The sequence below is a fragment of the Stegastes partitus genome, unplaced genomic scaffold, assembly GCF_000690725.1.
Source record: "Stegastes partitus isolate 25-593 unplaced genomic scaffold, Stegastes_partitus-1.0.2 Scaffold18, whole genome shotgun sequence".
Taxonomy (NCBI): Eukaryota; Metazoa; Chordata; class Actinopteri; family Pomacentridae; genus Stegastes; species Stegastes partitus.
The window spans coordinates 1,037,959-1,055,498 of NW_007577749.1; the positions used below are offsets into that span (position 1 = coordinate 1,037,959).

Consider the following 17,540-nt stretch of genomic DNA (forward strand, 5'->3'; position numbering starts at 1 on the left):
TTTTTAAAATTTTTGGTTGAAAGCATTTTCACTGGAAGCTTGAATACGGTTACAGAGACAGAGTGAGACGTTATTTGACAAGTCTCAATTGGGAACACCCCTTAATTGTATACACAAGATCAAGCTGAGACCTTCTCATATCAACTCTCTCCTTCTCGCTAATGTTCATTCCCACAATCAAGTCATATTTGTGGGAACATTTGTTAGCAGTAAAACAAATATACAAGTGGGCTTTATAAGGTGGTGTTAATTGCCACATCTGCTGCTATTAAAACAATCAAGCGGTACAGCTTCCAATATTTATAGTTGGCCAGGATTATAAAAGGCCCAGTTTCTAGGTGGCCTCGAGTACAGTACTTAACCAGAACCAATATCATATTCACTTCTGCTACACAAATGTGCATTACCAGTGCCCTTAAGGGATTATTTTCTGACACATTTCTTTGCATAGGGAGTTTGAGGGAGGCCTAATTCAGAGGTGAAATGATCTGTGGGGCCAATTGGTGTTAGCTAATCTCCCCTCAGACAGGGATTGAAACAATGAGCGTCTCGTTGCAGGGGACAGGTGCTATCATTCACCAGCAAGGCAAGGAGGCATGAGGCTCGGTTTACCACTAATATGGGAGCCTCTGACTGGGCTGCAAAACTGTGACTGTATGGGGGGCTGTGTGTGTCTGCTTGTGTGTGTGCATATGAATGTGTGTGTGTGTGCACGCACGCATGTGTGTGTGTGTCCATTTAAATGGGTGTTGTGCAAATGAAAGATAGATGCATTGATTTTTCTTTCATTCTTTGCCATACAGTGTGAGCAGTAAACCGGAATATCACTGGCATGAACACAATGAGAGGCCTGCAGTGGGTGGCTGACAGGAGGGGCGATGGAGAGAGTTCACAGCTCCCTGACACAGGGTCTTTCCTAGCCAGCAACTACAAACTGTGACGAGGACAGATCCTGTCAGTGGATCCGTGGTGCTGGAATTTCCTCACAAAACCTCAGGAAGCAAATTGAGGCCACTGCAGATCCGCAACTACTGGAACTGAACCCAAAAAGCAGCAGAGAGAACATGCCACAAGTGTAAAGCTGCAGAGCGAGAGAGGGGTATCAATGTAAGGAATAAGGGAAAGGTGTGAACTTTGGAAGTGGAGTGTGTCAAAACTTGTTACAACCAAGGTGGTGTATTTCTGCAAGTGATTGCAGCAGACAAGTAAAGCTGTGAACTTGACTCCCCTTTCCTCAGTGTGTTGGAACATTCTAAATCACATGTTCACTTATGACTTGGTGGTGGTGGTGGTGGTGGCTGAGGCTGGGGTGCAGCACACTGCAGTACAGCAAAGCCCATTTTCCAATAGAGTCTCCAGTGCTGCTCCTGCCACGGCAAGGAGAGAGGGGAAAGGAGGCAACCACAGCCACCTTGAATAATTTGTTTGGAGGCTAAAAGTGAGAGTTAGGGTGATATTCAAAACCTCAAAAACAACAACTTTGCCCTCAGTGTGACTACAAAAGGGCACACTTGCTTACTGCTATATTTTTTTTAATTACATGGAGGGAGCAAGGTGAAAGGGAATAGCAAAACAGTAATTGATGTTAAAGAGGGATCAATTTGGTATTAAAAATTGGATGCTCCATAGGAACTAAAGCCTTCGGATTATTAACAAGTTACTGTCAAAGTGACCTTTACACTATAATACTGTGGGTCAATCCTTTGAGTACAAAAGTAACTGTTAAGCTGCATGTTAGGTCATCCAATAATCAAGTTCTAAATAGAAATCCAGACCCACAGCTATAGTATGTCTAAAGAAAGTTGAACCTATTCAAATGGCATCCAGCGTCTTCTGGAGCCCAAAGTGTGAGCCCAAAATCTCACCTCATTGCCCTTTCAGACAGTCAGGACTTGGCTCAAGGCCTGTGCAGCCCTGTTTTCATCAACAGTGAGACATATAGAGTGAAAGAAAGAAAAATGTGAGTGGATTGAGCTTCAGAAGCCCCTTGCTCATATAAGCTTCTCTGACTCAGTAGTAAGAGTGTAAGACTCTAGCAAAGGTCCAAGTCCGCTACTTAAAAGGGCTGTTTTACAACAGACCCTGGCTGACATGGTTGGAGACCGTCAAGACATATGAGGATTTTGGGATACATGGTCAAAACTAAAAGAGAAACAGTAGAGAAGAAATCAGGGTGGTCTTGCAGCTAGAGATACCATCCCATAGGACCACTCCTTTGTCTTTTTGAAATGTCAGATGTTAAAAGCTCCACTTGTTTGCTCTTTCTGAGTCATTCTGGCTGAATACATTGTCTAAATCCCTGAAATGAGATTTACCATTAGTATTTAGGAATTTTGATCTTTTTACTGACCAAACAAGAAATTGAGAAAGCAATTATTGTTTTTTATTGAAATAGACACGTGGCAGCAAATACTAATAAAATGAAAAACACATTAACCCAAACACTTATAAAAGTTGGGAAACTTAGGTGTATGTGGGCACAAAATGCTTCTGTCATTCTTTATATTCTTCTTTCTCCAGTGCATGGTGTAAACAGGTAAAAGTGCTGGTTGAAAAGATGTGGTAAGCACCTAAATTGTATTGTGAACTTAATCTCATTCTTCCTATTGTCTCAGCTTTTATTAGAAAGCTTCAGTATATTTGCTTGACCAAGAGGTCTTTCAGTAAATGACTTTGGCTTGGCTTTAAAATGCTTTGAGGCCATTGTTTGTATTTATGAGAAAGTGTAAAGTAGCAAGGTCCAATAAGAAGGAACTGTAAAAAAAGCAAAAACAGGATCCGTTGTAAATAAATCTGGACTGGTTGCCACAATAAAAGGTCTAGTTGCACTTCTGAGAGCTGAGGGCTCAACATCAGTATCACCAGCAGCAGCAGCCTCTGCATTTTCCTGGCGGGCCTCCAAAGATCACCATACTGTGTGTGTGTGTGTGTGTGTGTGTAGGTGTGTGTGTGTGTGTGTGTGATCCAAACAGTAAAGAAAATATCAGTGTTTGTAATGAGTATGCATGATTGCTTATGTGTGCCTGCACTGGAGAGTGTGCTTGACTGTGGCTGTGTCTCCATGTGAAAAGGTGTGTGTATCTCAGCAAGCCTCATTCCAAGACCTGATGACCCGAGAGCACTCAGTCTCAATCAGGCCCGTGTTGATTTTGCACTGCGTTCTTCCACAAGGCTTATTTTTAGTTGACAGGGAACAAATCTGGACTCTTTGCCTGTGATTCTGTGATTTTTGGGCCTGTTCCCTCTCAAAACATGAGTGGAAAAAAAGGATGCAGGGCCAAACAGGCTGTTAGACTCATGCTTGTTTTAGCTCCCGAGTCTATAAAAAAAATGACAGGATTTGTAATTATGACTGTGCATGGAGACGCTCCGTGATAGGGAGCTAACTCAATAACTACATGCTGCTCCCACATCAAGACTGATGATATAAATTATGCGACATTCATGGAAGATCACACACACAGCACCTGACTGTGGGCGTAACAATGAAATCTAACATAAGCAAAATTCAAGTTTATAAAAGAAAACACACACACACACACACACACACACACACACACACACACACTCCAATGCTTTAAGAAAATAAGTCATACTCAGCCAAGTTAAATCAGACTGTACCTATGCATTCGTAGTATAAGTCTCCATGGTAGAGAAGAGCTACTGTGGCTCAGATCCTGTGTGGAGGCACCTAAAAATTGCTCAGTGTTGTCCCAGATTATGTTCTTCATGTGTTTCACAAGTCTACGACTTTGTCATCCTGATTATTCATACTTTCATTTTGCTATGTTGTTCTATCTGTACACAAATCATCTCCTGCATATGTGGTTGTTCTGGAAGAAGAACCTTTGTAACCACAGAGAAGCTGGCCTACTCACTGCACCACTGGGGCGACAATGGTTTCCACACATCTTCCCACAACTTGAGGCAATGACATCACGTGCAAAACTGAAGTGTTTTTGTCTATTTCAACTTAAAATACTTACAACTGTCAAAATGTGTGTCATAAGAATTTGAAGAAAAAAAAAGGTGAAATATAAAATGGTGTGCATACTGTACTAATTATAGCAAGACACTGAATGTCACTACAGACTAATCATTTGACATATCTGAGAACCATTTAGTACATATTATATCTAGTATTCAAAAAAATGCATGTCCATATTGGCAGTATTTCAGTATAGAGTGCAGGTCATCTGAATTGTCTGGAGCCTATCCCAGCCGACTTAGGGCGAAGGCAGGGGACACCCTGGACAGGTCAAGTCATGAACATGTGTCTCAAATACATCTCAAAACATCCATGAGATATTGCAGGTCTGTAGACAATACTGACTCAGTTTTGGGACGTCTAGTATCTCCCACTCAGCATTAACCTGTAAATAATGAAATGCCTCCTAACCTGCTTGCCATGTTCCACTCCAGGGCTGGATTCTGGGAGCTCCTCTCATTCTCTGCTGATACACCTCCTTTGATTCCCTCCTTTTCTGGCTTGAGTTGCTCCCACTGAGCAGTTCCAATGTTGATGGACTGGAGGTCGATCTGATACTGACGGTCTTCCACCTCGGAGCCTGGGTCACGCAGGATGCCAAGGTTCAATGCACGTCTAAAGGGAAAAGAGAGAAAAGGTTGAGTTTCCATACAGATGAGCTTAACTTTTAGTTTTTGAATTCCAGTAAGTCAACTTGCAAGAAAGAAAGAAAAGAAAACAACGTAATGTAATTGAAATTGGAACTGAGGGCCGTGTGGTAGGGCAGTGGTTAGTACTGTCGCCTCACATCTAGAAGGTCCTGTGTTCAAATCTTGGCTTGGGGTCATTGTGTGTGGAGTTTGCATGTTCTCCCCATGCAGTGTGGGTTGTCCCTGGGTTCTCTGGCTTCCTCCCACAGTCCAAAACATGTTGAGGTTCATCAGTGATTCTAATTGTCTGTGTGAATGTGAGTGTGCTTGGTTGCCTTAACCCTGAGTCAGCTAGACTCCAGCCCCCCTCGACCCTACAGAGGATAAAGCAGTGTATAGAAAATGGATGGATGGATGAAACTGAAAGTCTGTGTAAAGTAACACATTTTGCATGACAGGAAAAATATTTCTGAGAACACTTTTATCATTACTTTTGGTTTCAAAATTTCGGTAGGGCGGAAATTTCTACACTTTGCGTAACCACTGTTACATCAACAAGATCACCTTAGCATCAGCCTTTCCCCCACTTGAGCAAGTACGCCTGGTACAGCCTTCAGTTTGCTAGCGAGCTGCTTTCATCCAGTAAATACATATTTGTTAGATGCTAGATTTCATAAAACGTCTGTCTCAATGTCTAATTTACAAGGATTGATGTCAAGAAGAGGAGGAGGTGGACTGATTTTGTAAGGAGCCACATTTTCATTAGAAACAACTAGCATTCACATATAATCCGCTACTGGATAATGGGGCCAAACAAAATATCTCCCTCTCAGGCCTTCATCCTCTCATCCTGCCAACTTCTAGTGCCATCGTCGCCAGTAAATGCTCACCAATGAGTATAAATTGCCTGGAATCTTTTGTTTATTATACTAGTATTAGGTAACTTAGTCCACAGTGCTGAAAATGTTCTGTGTCTACAGTGTGCATTTGTAATCTCACATCTAACCTGTTTGGTTAAGTGAAAGAGAATTCAGGTCTGTTTGCATGGTTAGTGCATAGATTACTGCTCCATTTTGTTTTTATGTTTTTAGTTTGAAAACCAAATTTTATATACTTGCCAATTTTTCCAATCATTTAGATTTGGCTGAAGGGTAATAACACAACTTTCTGTGGTGTGACAAACTCCGACCACATAGTTTGTACCACTTTGCACAGACTTTAATTTCAATTGTATATTGCAGCTTATATGTTAAAAGGTAGCGCATAAGTCACATTCAACACGCAGGTGCCTAATTTCAAACAATCCAAATGTAAAAGGGGGAAAAAAAAAACAACAAAAAACATGAATAGGTTTTATTTATTCCAAAAGCAGTCACACTGGGTCAGGCTGGATTTTATATAGTCAATTACAATGAAGTACATAACTTTAGGAGTATGCCAGGTAGTCTGTTATACTGAACCAGTAAAGATGTTCTGGCACCAGGCCCTAACCACTACTGACTTCTTCCCTCTGCCTTTTCAGTGGTTTAGTAGCACATGTTTCTTACAGGATGATTTATGACTAAATCAAAGCCTCTGGTGCTCGTACAGCCAGACCTAAGATAAATAACCCCACAGGCCTCAGGTGAAATCATTTGCCTTTTATAAAGTTCTGATTTATGCCAGTTTATCATTGGCAGTAAACATTGCTTAAACCCTGGCTGGACAGCACAGTAGTCTGGAGACTGTGGCTGTTATTGCCTTTTCGCTTTCTATTTCTGTCTCCAGAAACACAGGACTTCTACAGTATACACAAACTGTAATATGGTAGAAGAGATGTAGAGATATGTCAGGAGTGGGCAGCACTGTGTCTGTGGATGAACTGCCACAGGCAAGTGAGCAAACACTGTCCCATCAGCGCCAAGGAAAAATGATGTCATCTATTTTGCCTTTAAGAGACAAGATCCTGACGAATTCATGAGGCAAAAGGAATAATCAAAATTCAACATCTGCATATGACATCAGGGCTTTTGGTTCGTTATGATATGTTTATTTGTGCTGGTGAATTCAAATGAGAGCTTAAATGGTATAAATAAGGGCTTAAAATGGCTACAGATGTAGCAGCAGCATGAGTAGTTTTATTTGTTTCGGCAACGTCAATGGCAATTTTCATATAGCATTTCCCTTCCCTTGTCACACTGGAAAGGTCTCTACCAGAGCGTGATGTTATGACAATAAGCACCAAGTACAAAAACAATGGCAATGGGAGATCAGAGGTGTATAACTGGATTTAGCTGGATTTGTTGACATACAAACAAGTGAAACAGATCCTTAATCAACATTTGGAACCACATTTATCAACAGAGTATAATATAAATCAAACCAAGAGCTCTGTAAGATTTGGGTGGGATGTGTCAGTCTAGATTCATTAGGGCTTTTGTAACAGTACCTCCATCACCCTCCCCAACCCTAAACTGTATTTTTCACATTAAACAAACCACAGTTACCTCATGTGCTTTCCAAATTATCTCTTAACTTCAGCTTATTTAGGAGACTCTCTTACTCATAATCAACATAACATGGGAGTCTGCAGCCAAGTCTCTGCATTGCTGAGCTGCAGGGTCATCTCCAATGACATAAATAAATATGATAAACATTTGTCTTGGTCATGCATCCAGTGGAAACCGGTGTGATTTAATATCAAAAGACATATTTCAGCAAATCGCAGGAAACGAGAGAGCTTCATTTCTGACAAATGAGGAGGGGAGGAATTTTGGAAGTTCCCCTTGGGGTGCAATAATAATTGAAGCCAGATTTTCTTGTTGTACATGTGGGGGGAAAACACTGACGGTTTGACATATTTGATTGGTCATGTGAAGACCACACTGCTTGGCCAAGAGGAATCAGAGAATGCCTTGGGAAAGCACGGCGCTTACTCTGCCCACCATACACGGACAAACTAAAAACATACAGAGCGAGGCAGGTGGAACACACCCTTCTGCTGGGTCTCACATGCCATTATCAGACATCTGCCTGCCACTGCTATGTGGAAAATATGGAGGAAAATGAAAATAACAAGTCATAAATGACATGCTTTCGCAGATGAGGAAGGCAGAGAGGGAAAGGGGGGCAGAGGGAGAACGGGAATTTTTTCTCAAACACAAGTACTTAGTTTTGCCCTTGTTCCTGAGCCAACCTTATTTTAATTGCAGGAAAAGACCACAGAAACATTATTTTTTACGACAAAATTCTGCTATTTATAAAAACGGATCAAAAGCTCTGCAATAAGAATGTTCTGTTTCACAGCGTTCATGGCTATTATTTTAAAAAACATTTCTCCCTCTTCTGACACAATTTAAACCCAATTTGAGTCCGAAAAGCCACTGGGCCGATTTCGCATCAGAGCTGAAATATGAGGGCCCCGATCCAACATTATTATGGCACAAAGTCAACCCCTCCACCCAATTCAAGCCCTCCAGTGGGAAACAGCAGACAAAATAGTGAAGACATGGCAGTGTTATGCATCCGGAATGCAGGACTTGGAAAGAGCGACTGGTGCTTCATCATTGAGAAAAAAATAATGATGTTCTAAATGCCTCTGAACAGAAGATACTCATACAAATTTACAAATGGGCGATTAATTGCATGTTATGTTCCTCTGTTTAGCATTCTTGGGGTCTATGCATGTGTTGGGCAGAGCATCAGTCATGATTTGTATTATTAAGTAGACATGTGGGAGGACCGAGTTCTTAACGTGTAGCAGATTTGGGATTATGTGCCGAATTGGCAATAGAATTCAAGACGAAACCTTCTGGGCATATGTATAGCGCACCAGCTAATACACACATTAGGTAATGCATATGCACTCTATACTGATAAACAGCATAAAAGCTCATGCAAACACACACTGCTGCTGCATGCCATGGAGGTATTAGGTGTAACCAGTGAGGGATTTACTTTCCTGCTGCAGACGACTTTGAAGTAACATCCAGAACTTGCATGATAGGAAAGAGTGAATTGTAAGAAAAATAAAGTGAAACACATATACAGAGTGTTACATGGATAAAAAAAAATCTTATTAAACAGAGCCAAGGAGTAAATAAGTAAAAAGGCTTGTTGGAAAAGAGCAAAAGTGGAGTCTTGAGAGAGCCTGATTACCCTGCTGAGGGTTTGAAGGCTAACTGTGGTTCAAGGTTGTAAAACAAACCACAGTGGGATCTGGTCGAGGCTCGGGGCCCAATGGTAGGAGTGTGGGAGCAGCGGGCTGTGTTGAAGCATCTTGCCGAGGATCCTGTGGGGCAGGGTGCATCCTGGCCCACGGCTTCAAATGGTCCCCCGCTTTCCTCTCTCAACCTCCATCCACTTTCCACCCGATCCCCATTCCCGGCCCCAGGCCAGCGGGGCAGGAAGCACCAGGGTAATACCAAGCGCCTCTGGCTTCTGGATCTCGTCACTCTGAAACCCGCAACCTGAACCCGCAACCCCAGACCTGTTTTTCACTCCATTTCCCCAACAATCACATGCAATACATGTCTGCTTACATGTTCAACAGGGGCAGGAGTATATGTAAATGTGTGTGTGCATGTGAATGTGGGTGTGTGTGTTGAGAGAGTTGGGGCCCTCTGCTTCTGCTCTCCTGATAGAACATACACACTGAGTAGAAATTTCATTGAGATCTCAGACTTAATTCGGCCAAGTCAAGCTAAATTTGGTTTGTACACAGATGTTCTATATTTCATGAGTGTTCAGAATACTTTGTTTTGAACAGACCCCAACTACTGTATATTTGAACTGAAAGAAAGAACACATGCTACGTAAAATACAAACGGTGCATGTCTTGCTGTGTCATTTCATTTGGTCAAAATCACTTTTTCAAATGCAAAATAACATCCAAGAGGCAAGTTTCTGTGAGACCAGCATAAATATTATCACTCATCCATAAATTCCCAAAAAGAAAGTGTTCAATTGAGGTTTTGATTTTCTTTCTCTGTGGCTCCAAATGTTATTAGCCAAACACCATTAGCACCCAACAGCTACTCCACAGTATTTCTGTTGTGGAGAAGCCAAAACTGCACAGTGGCTTCCCAATCAGCTTGCCATGACTCCCAGCGGCTTAAAGCAGAGTCCCACTGGGCCAGTGTGTGTGCCGAGGGGGAATTCATAAGCATTATGATTCATGAAACTTGCAATTACTTAGTAAGTTAAGCACCCCTGCCTACGGTGGTCTGCTCTGTATTGCCAGAAATTCGGCAACTTCTGAGCTGTGGATTTATGACCCCAGTCAAGTCCAATTGCTCTTAATTTGCATCTACCAATTATAGTAATTAAGGCTCTGAATTAGAACGCTGAGCAGCTCTCGGAGTGAGAGGGGAAAATGATGTTGTGGAACAAGGCGAGTCAGCAGAATATAAGAGCCAGTCACTGAGGGACTCCTATGCCACTGCTACTAAAATGATTTTTGATGAGTGGAGCTTTTTCAACAGGAGTCGGAACAGTCACAAAAACAAAATATAGAAGACAACAAAGACCCAACAATGCTCCAAATTTGTCACACTTGGCAATAACACGGTACTTAATTGTGGGTGTTTCAAGCCAAGTAAAACAATTTCAATCTATAGCTGATTTTTTTCTCACTGGCACACTATGCAATAAACAGAAATTGCTGCTTTCCTGTATTGTGCCTAGGCTTTGATGTACTGACAAATTCCCATGACAAAAACTCAATAATGTATTCTTTTTTGGCCCAACAGCATTACTCATCTCCACTGCTGCTCCCAACAGAAGCCTGTTATTCATTAGGCTGATTGCACTTTAAAGACACTCATACTCGACCAATTATATCATATTTACACAAGATCTTAGGAGGAAACTATTACTTCTATATACAATACAAGCAGGGCTTAGCTCAAGCTCATACCACCCTCATGACAGTGGTACATAATAGTAAGCAGTTAAAAGAAAGCACTGCACAAGATGGCTCTGTGTTTACAATGACATGGTGTATACTAAAAGTCAGTGTTTGCACTTTGATTTCAACATATCTTAATTACAAGAGTCAATTATCTTCCACGCAGTTTACATGCCAGTGAAGTTGTATTGTAATAAACACAGTCTGTGTTATACGTGAAGACACTGGCTAACATGTGCTCCCCATGATGGCCTGTTAAAGATGTCAGTCTGGTCAGTGTAATTTACAGGCTCATCATGCACGATTTCAAAATCTGTTCCTTGCATCAGACCTCCATGTTGCTAAACAACCATGTGTGAAGACCGAACAGATATTTCATTTGGCTTAAGTGGATATGTATTTCACGGAATTCACACATGCCAGTGACTATACAAATTAAACTGCTAATCTTTCGTTGTATTCCATGATTCATTGTTCAGTAAAAGCACAGTTTGCCACAATCACATGGTGGATACTGACTCATTTATTAACTCATTATATCAAAAAGTATTTTTAAAGCCATATATATCACATATCCTTGGCTGTACATCAGTCCGAATGTTGATGCAACTCCAAACTTACATTTTAGGCTGAAGTAGTCTGCAGTTTGTCCCAGTTAATAGCACCACAAGGGCCATTTATTGAAACACACAGATGTCGTCCTCATCCCCACTGCTTCTGTTCTGCTTCGTCTTACACATGCACGCACACACACAGGCACAGACTTCGCCTGGTCTGTTTAGCTTTAACTGGGCTCTTCTTCTGCTTCTGCTTGCATGTAGCTCTAAGCATGGAACATTCCTGGGTAACAGGGACAGTAATTCGCTGGCTTTTTAAGGGCACTGACTTCTCACTGGATTCCTTCATACAGTAGGTACATCTGCAATGGATCTACTGAAAAAAGCACCTTGGATCCTCGTCTGAGAACAACCGAACTTGTGGCTGCTGCCGCTGCTGAAAATCGCTGACAGGTTTGTGTGCATGCCGTGTGTGTGCATCAGTCCGTCCTCTACAATACATACACTTGAAGTTGCTGCGAAGAATTACTACAAGACATCAGTGTGTCTGTATGTGCGTCACCGTGGGACAAAGCTACCATTTTCCCCATAAAATTGAGTGGGCCAGTGCTTGTGAAATCACTTCCTCTGTTAGCAGTAACAGATTTGATATGCTTCCTCCCTCCTCTGAAAATGGACATAATGCTGCTTTTATAAAACATGTCAGGCAGAGTTTTAGCAGTGAGTCCCTGATGCAGAGGTGTGAAGGGAAGGCCTCACTGACGTCCTAAGACTTCAGATTGAAACCAGATTTGTGTCCCCACCAAGCAATTACACAATGATGTAATCCCACTGCCATTTTAATTTGAGAAGTCTTATCTTTAATTAATCACTAAACACATGCGTGGAATAGATTATTCATAACTGGCTGCAGTAGGGAACATGGCAGGGGTAGCCAAGGATCTGACTTGCCCTCATATGGAGTCATTCTCATCAAGTGAAAGTAGAACAGGCCTATACCTCAATGCTACTTTCACACTAATTAAAGGAAAATAATCATTTTGCTGGGGGAAGATTCCAGATCGAAAGCCTGCTCCAGGTCTTTGGCAAAGGCATTCCTCATGTTCAGTTGCCTGACTGACAAAGCCTGAAGTGCTTCAATCCCATTCTGAACTATAAAGGAGTCGGAATCACCCAGGACCAAAACCATTTATTTGAGCTAATGCAGTTGCAAGTAGATTGCCAATAACTGATGCAGCATGAGCAATAACTGAACAGCTGCACTTCATATGTTGTATCTAACATGCTGTCCAGATTGTCACAAAATACATGGAGCAGTGGAGCATTTTCCTCTTATCATTTCTAAGTCTTATAACTTATGACTTTTGAATCAAGACCATAACTATATGGCTTCATGACAGACACAGTATGAGTAAAAATGAAAAGAAAAAAAAAAAGAAATCTGGCAAAACTGAACAAACATTATGTTTTAAACCCAATGGTCACATGCACAGGCACATGCAACATACATTCACTCTACGATATGAGTCTCAAATTGAGATGTTTATAGTCTTCAGAGCATTCTTTGTGATTTACTCCTGCACATAAATTGTTCAATCCGTGCTCCGGCAAGGAGGGTGTTTTATGGAGCTGTAAAATTAGGCTTATTTTATGGATCCAACAGCATGAACCACTACTGTTTTTTCCACTTGATATTGATTAAGTGGTTCAGTATTACCAAGCTGGTTTACATTAGTATACACACAGTCACTTGGTGTGTATTTTTGAAGATGCTCATTTTTATCTGTGAAAATGAGGGTCTTTGGCAGAGCACTTTGAAGTTGATTACACACTGTTTACAGCAATTATTGAATTCTGACAAATGTTTAAAGCAACAAGATTACACATCAAACTTTCCTAAACAATGTCAGGGGAATGCTGGCCATATTTGATTAGGTTAACGTATGCTACAGGTTAAGCAGACAGGCTGAACAAACATGTAATTGGATAGCTAAAACAGTAGGTCCTTCTCATTGACGTTTGCCTTGACCTTAAACAACATTTTGTTCTAATTCAAACTTTTTTCCAGCAAACAAAAGGCAGAATGAAACAAAATACAACAACTTGCTGCTGGAAGCTCCCACATAATGGAATTAAAAACTTATGTCTAAATCACAGGCTTTAAGGAGAGACAGGTCGGACTTTAAGAATATGAGAGCAGCTTAAAAGCCGCTGCTGCTGCCTGGGACTACAGGACTACAACTGCTTTCTCATGAGATAGTGTCCAAATACTTTCATGTCAGCAAGGAAAAACAGCATAAAATAATTACAATAATCTGGGGCACACATGCTTCCTACATCAGCTAATTCTTCCTCCTCTGTGAACGACTGCGGAGCCAGTGTTTATAATTTTGAAGCGGATCTTGTATTCATCCAGAACTCCAAGTGTATTTACACAAAGTGACATTTCTATATGGGAGATTCCCTCCCCCCCAAATGGAGAGCATCGCATAGGGGGAGGGAACTCCGGTGCTTTTCTAATTCTACTATTGATGCTGTTGTTTTGGAGATGGAGGGAAGAATGGAGAAAAGGTACAGAAATAGGATGAGAAAGGGAAAGAAAATGTAAATGTAGCACACTTGAAGTAAAGTAGGAAGGTTCACACTATAGACTAAGATGAATGCAACTTCTCTGAAAATTTAAAATGCATTTAAATGTTTCTTTTGTTTTGTTTTGTTTTTTTACATTCGAGCAAACAAATGCTTGATGAAGTGATACTAAATCCAGCTTAAAGCTCTAAGGATCATTTTCATAGCAGGCATTTTGACCTGTAACAGTAGGAAAGGCAAAGGTGTTACTGACAGAGGTGACATACAAGAAGAGATTAGGTGTAAGTGGAATCCCCTACAACCATCAAACAGGTTGCTGAAACAGCAACTCAGAGACCAACGGAAGATTTGAATTTGAATAAAGGCTGCGTTCAATCAGCCTCATCTGGTGCCTATCATATTTTACATATGCAATGATAGTGCTCTCGAAGAATCAGAGCGAGACTAGCAGTTTGTGTCTCTTTGCTGGCAATGCACATTGTTGCAACGAGGAAGAAGCATGCACAATGTAGGCGCCACAAAATGGAGAGAGAGAAGCTTATGAAGATAAAGCATGGAAAAAACAGAAGAAAGAGGAAACTGCTGTGTGAGATGGACTGAGCAAAGAAATGTGACTCCAGTAGTCATGACACAGTGCAATAAACATTAAAAAAAAACATACAGTTTTTTTTTTTTGCTTGGAGGACAACCTCCATGGATAGCAACACCTCACCTCAGTGTCACGCTTTCCATTCTTTCATTGTTGTTAGCCTACCAGTCATCTTTACATATTTCCCCCTAAAATTATTTTAGTATCTTCCTTCACTCTCTCCTTCATTTCCTAATACCTTCCTTTTTTCTCCCCTCTCCTCTCTTGCCAGTCAGTGTTTTGGTACGTCGACTCCAGAACAGTGAGGAGGAAGTGGCCCCTGCAGGCCAGGCTCCTGACAAACCACAACTCTAAACAGGCAGTGCTGTGAAAATATGGCATTCAAACAACACAATACCAAAACTTCTGACCACCATCCAAACAGCTGCAGGCACTAAGAATGTTTAACGTGGGGAAAAAAACAAAGAGAGAGAAACTGATAGAGACTGGACTGGGCCTTGGTTTTATTAGGAGGAACAGAGAGATGAGGAAGTCTTGATGATAACACGACAGCCCCCTGTGACTATGAGGAATGGAGTTTAGAACCCCTGTAGAAGTCTAAAAAAGCATACCGGACAGCAAAGCATGTTGTGCAGTAACAGTCTGCAGGGAGAGACTGAGACATGGTTTAGGAGGAGATGGTGAGAGATGGTTTAGAAGGAAGGCAAGGAAGGCAAGGAAGGAAGGAAGGAAGGAAGGAAGGATTGGAACAAGCAGTGCTTCTGTTGAGCAGAAAATCTGTACAAAAAAACAGTCCAGGTGAAAAGAATTAGAGGAGATGGCACATCAAACAGGACTGTGCTCTGCCTCTTTCCTGTAGCCCTGGTGGCAGGAAATGCTCTACAGCATCCTGTGAGCTGACCAGAGAAAGACAGGCAAGAGGGAGCAACAAGGAGTCCAAATAAAGTGGGAAGTGTAGAACAGGAGAGGGCACATGTAGAAAATGTTCAACAACATCCTGCAGTGAAGAGGCAGTGGCACATGGAGAGAAACAGGAGGAGGGGGAGAATTGAGGGAATCTTGTATAGAGGACAGGACAGAGAAGAGGGGAGGGAGTAAGGAGAAGGAGTGAGTAAAAGGTAGGAAAAGCTCCAAAACAGCCTATAGAGATGACTTGGCTATTTGGCAGAGGGGTTGAGAATTGGATGTTCTTGTGTTTCAATTAGATGAGGTAAATGTGGCTATAAAACAGACTGGTGGGGTCTGGCACTGTGGCTCTGAGAGCACCTTCTCTGTCTGCATTCTTCATATGGGATGGAAATAAATGAATGTTGGTTTAGCACATCGATCAGAGGTTCATGTGGAACACTACACTATTGGCTTAAGCCTGTAAAGTTTTGGGGTGAGGTGGATCAAAATTAATTCAGGAGCAAAAAAAAAAAAAAAAGAATTCATGGTAAAAGCATATTGGACAGAGTAGAATGTAGTATTAATTGGAGTTGAATGGAATAGAGCACAAAATGCTCGAAGGGCTGAAAAAAAACATATTATTTTCTCAACGTACACAGTTTGCAATTGTCACCTCACCTCCATGTACATCTTTGTATTAAGTTTTAGGACTCTAGAAGTATTAGACTGAACATTAGCTCATAGTGATCTATTTCAGCTTTATGTTCTACCGAATAACAGATAGGACAGTGATGTTTGTGTGTGGCCGAAAGCACACATGATGGGCTCAGTTTGCATAAGTGTTTGTACATGTGCTTTTGAGTAAATCTCTACTTCTCTTCGTATAGAGAGTGACGTGTGAATGTGTGTCTTGTCTCTCTGCTGCCTGCCCAGCATCTGCCTGTGAGCTAGATCAGCATTCAAACGAGCCTTCTGCTTCCTAAAAAAACTCCTTCTTTTTAAATGCTTTTAAATGCTAGCAATATCAGCTCATTACCAGGCGGCCCATAATGTGAGGCCTTAAAAAACTCTCTTCAAAGCTCTTTAAATGCCTTCTCAGTTGTTAGAAAAGGAGATGGAAAAATATCAAGGGGGGGACAATGATGCTTTAAACACTGGCTCCTCATCATTACTGAGGAATGGAAGGAAGTCTTGCCAACAGTTGGACATTTCATTTCAGCATAAGTGTATGGAGCAAAGCATATTTGGTTGAGTTAATAATTTTTGCCCCGGTTACATGTGCGTAACTAGAGCTGTGCGATGATAAATTGACAGGGGCGGGGTGCTGATTGGAGGGCTGTTGTGCGTGTGTGTTTGTGTGTGTGGGATAAGTTATGGAGAGAAGAAAGGGGACCACCACAGTAGAACTGTCTACATGGTGGCTTCACATTTCCCTCAAACCTGCAGCTGAAGTAACATGACTGACATTCTCACACACACACAGAGCACCCTGCTGTAATGCTGGCTAATCTTGATCTCATGAATAAAAGCTATGGTGAGTTCAATACAATGCACACGGCGTGCAGTGTCAGTCTCCATGCCAACATTGGTCATCTAATTTACTGTGTCTGATGTGAGCAGGCTATGATCTACTGTAATAGACTGGAAAGGCAATGAGCTGTTATACAGTTATTACAAAAATGTTGGCTGGTGAGAGACAGAGTGCAGAACTTAAACTACATGTAGGCACTTTAACCCATAGATGCACTAAATCATACTGCAGGGGAATATGTAAGGACTGTTACATTGTGACTACCTCAGGACTACAAAAACATGGTGCACTTGTTTTAGAAAAACATTTCTCTAAAAGTTAAAGGAACATGGAAGGACTAATTAAATATATAAGACGTATACATTAAATAGGTTATTCAGTATACAGTAAGCAATATGGAGCATAAAAAATAAGAACTAAATGGGAGGAGGAAGACAGTGCTGAGCCCACTTGAGTGCCAGCCTCTGGTTCTTTCAAGTCTGGTTAGGCCTCCTGGGGTTGTAATGTGCCTCTTGTTACACAAGCATTAGGCAATTATGCCACTGGTTTCTCATTGGCTTCCCAGAGCCACAGAAGAGTTTGTGGCTTCACACATGGACATTTGAAAGCATCTGCACATTCCTTCTTTCTTGAGGTTGACTTCTTTTTTTCCTCTTTCGTACTTCAATTGCCTTTGCTTTGGTCTGATGTTCTACTGTGTAGCCTACTGATAAGTCTGCTCTTTGGCAGGAGATTCCTGACCACACAGACACACACAGACACACACACACACACAGACACACACACACATAGGGGTGAATGCCTACAAAAACACGTACAATGTGTGTCGTGTTTACAACCTGTTGGATTTATACAGAATCTCTCTCAGAGATTTATACAGAA

The 17,540-nt window shown here is 41.5% G+C and overlaps 1 protein-coding gene across 1 annotated transcript in view; it reads right to left on the minus strand.

The window, feature by feature from the left end:
• Positions 1–17,540, minus strand: part of vps13b (vacuolar protein sorting 13 homolog B) — a 324,549-nt gene that overhangs the window by 108,930 nt on the left and 198,079 nt on the right. Inside the window, exon 32 of the mRNA XM_008292112.1 lies at positions 4,400–4,603. Within this exon, the coding sequence (XP_008290334.1) occupies positions 4,400–4,603 (204 nt within the window). The remainder of the gene's footprint in view (positions 1–4,399; positions 4,604–17,540) is intronic.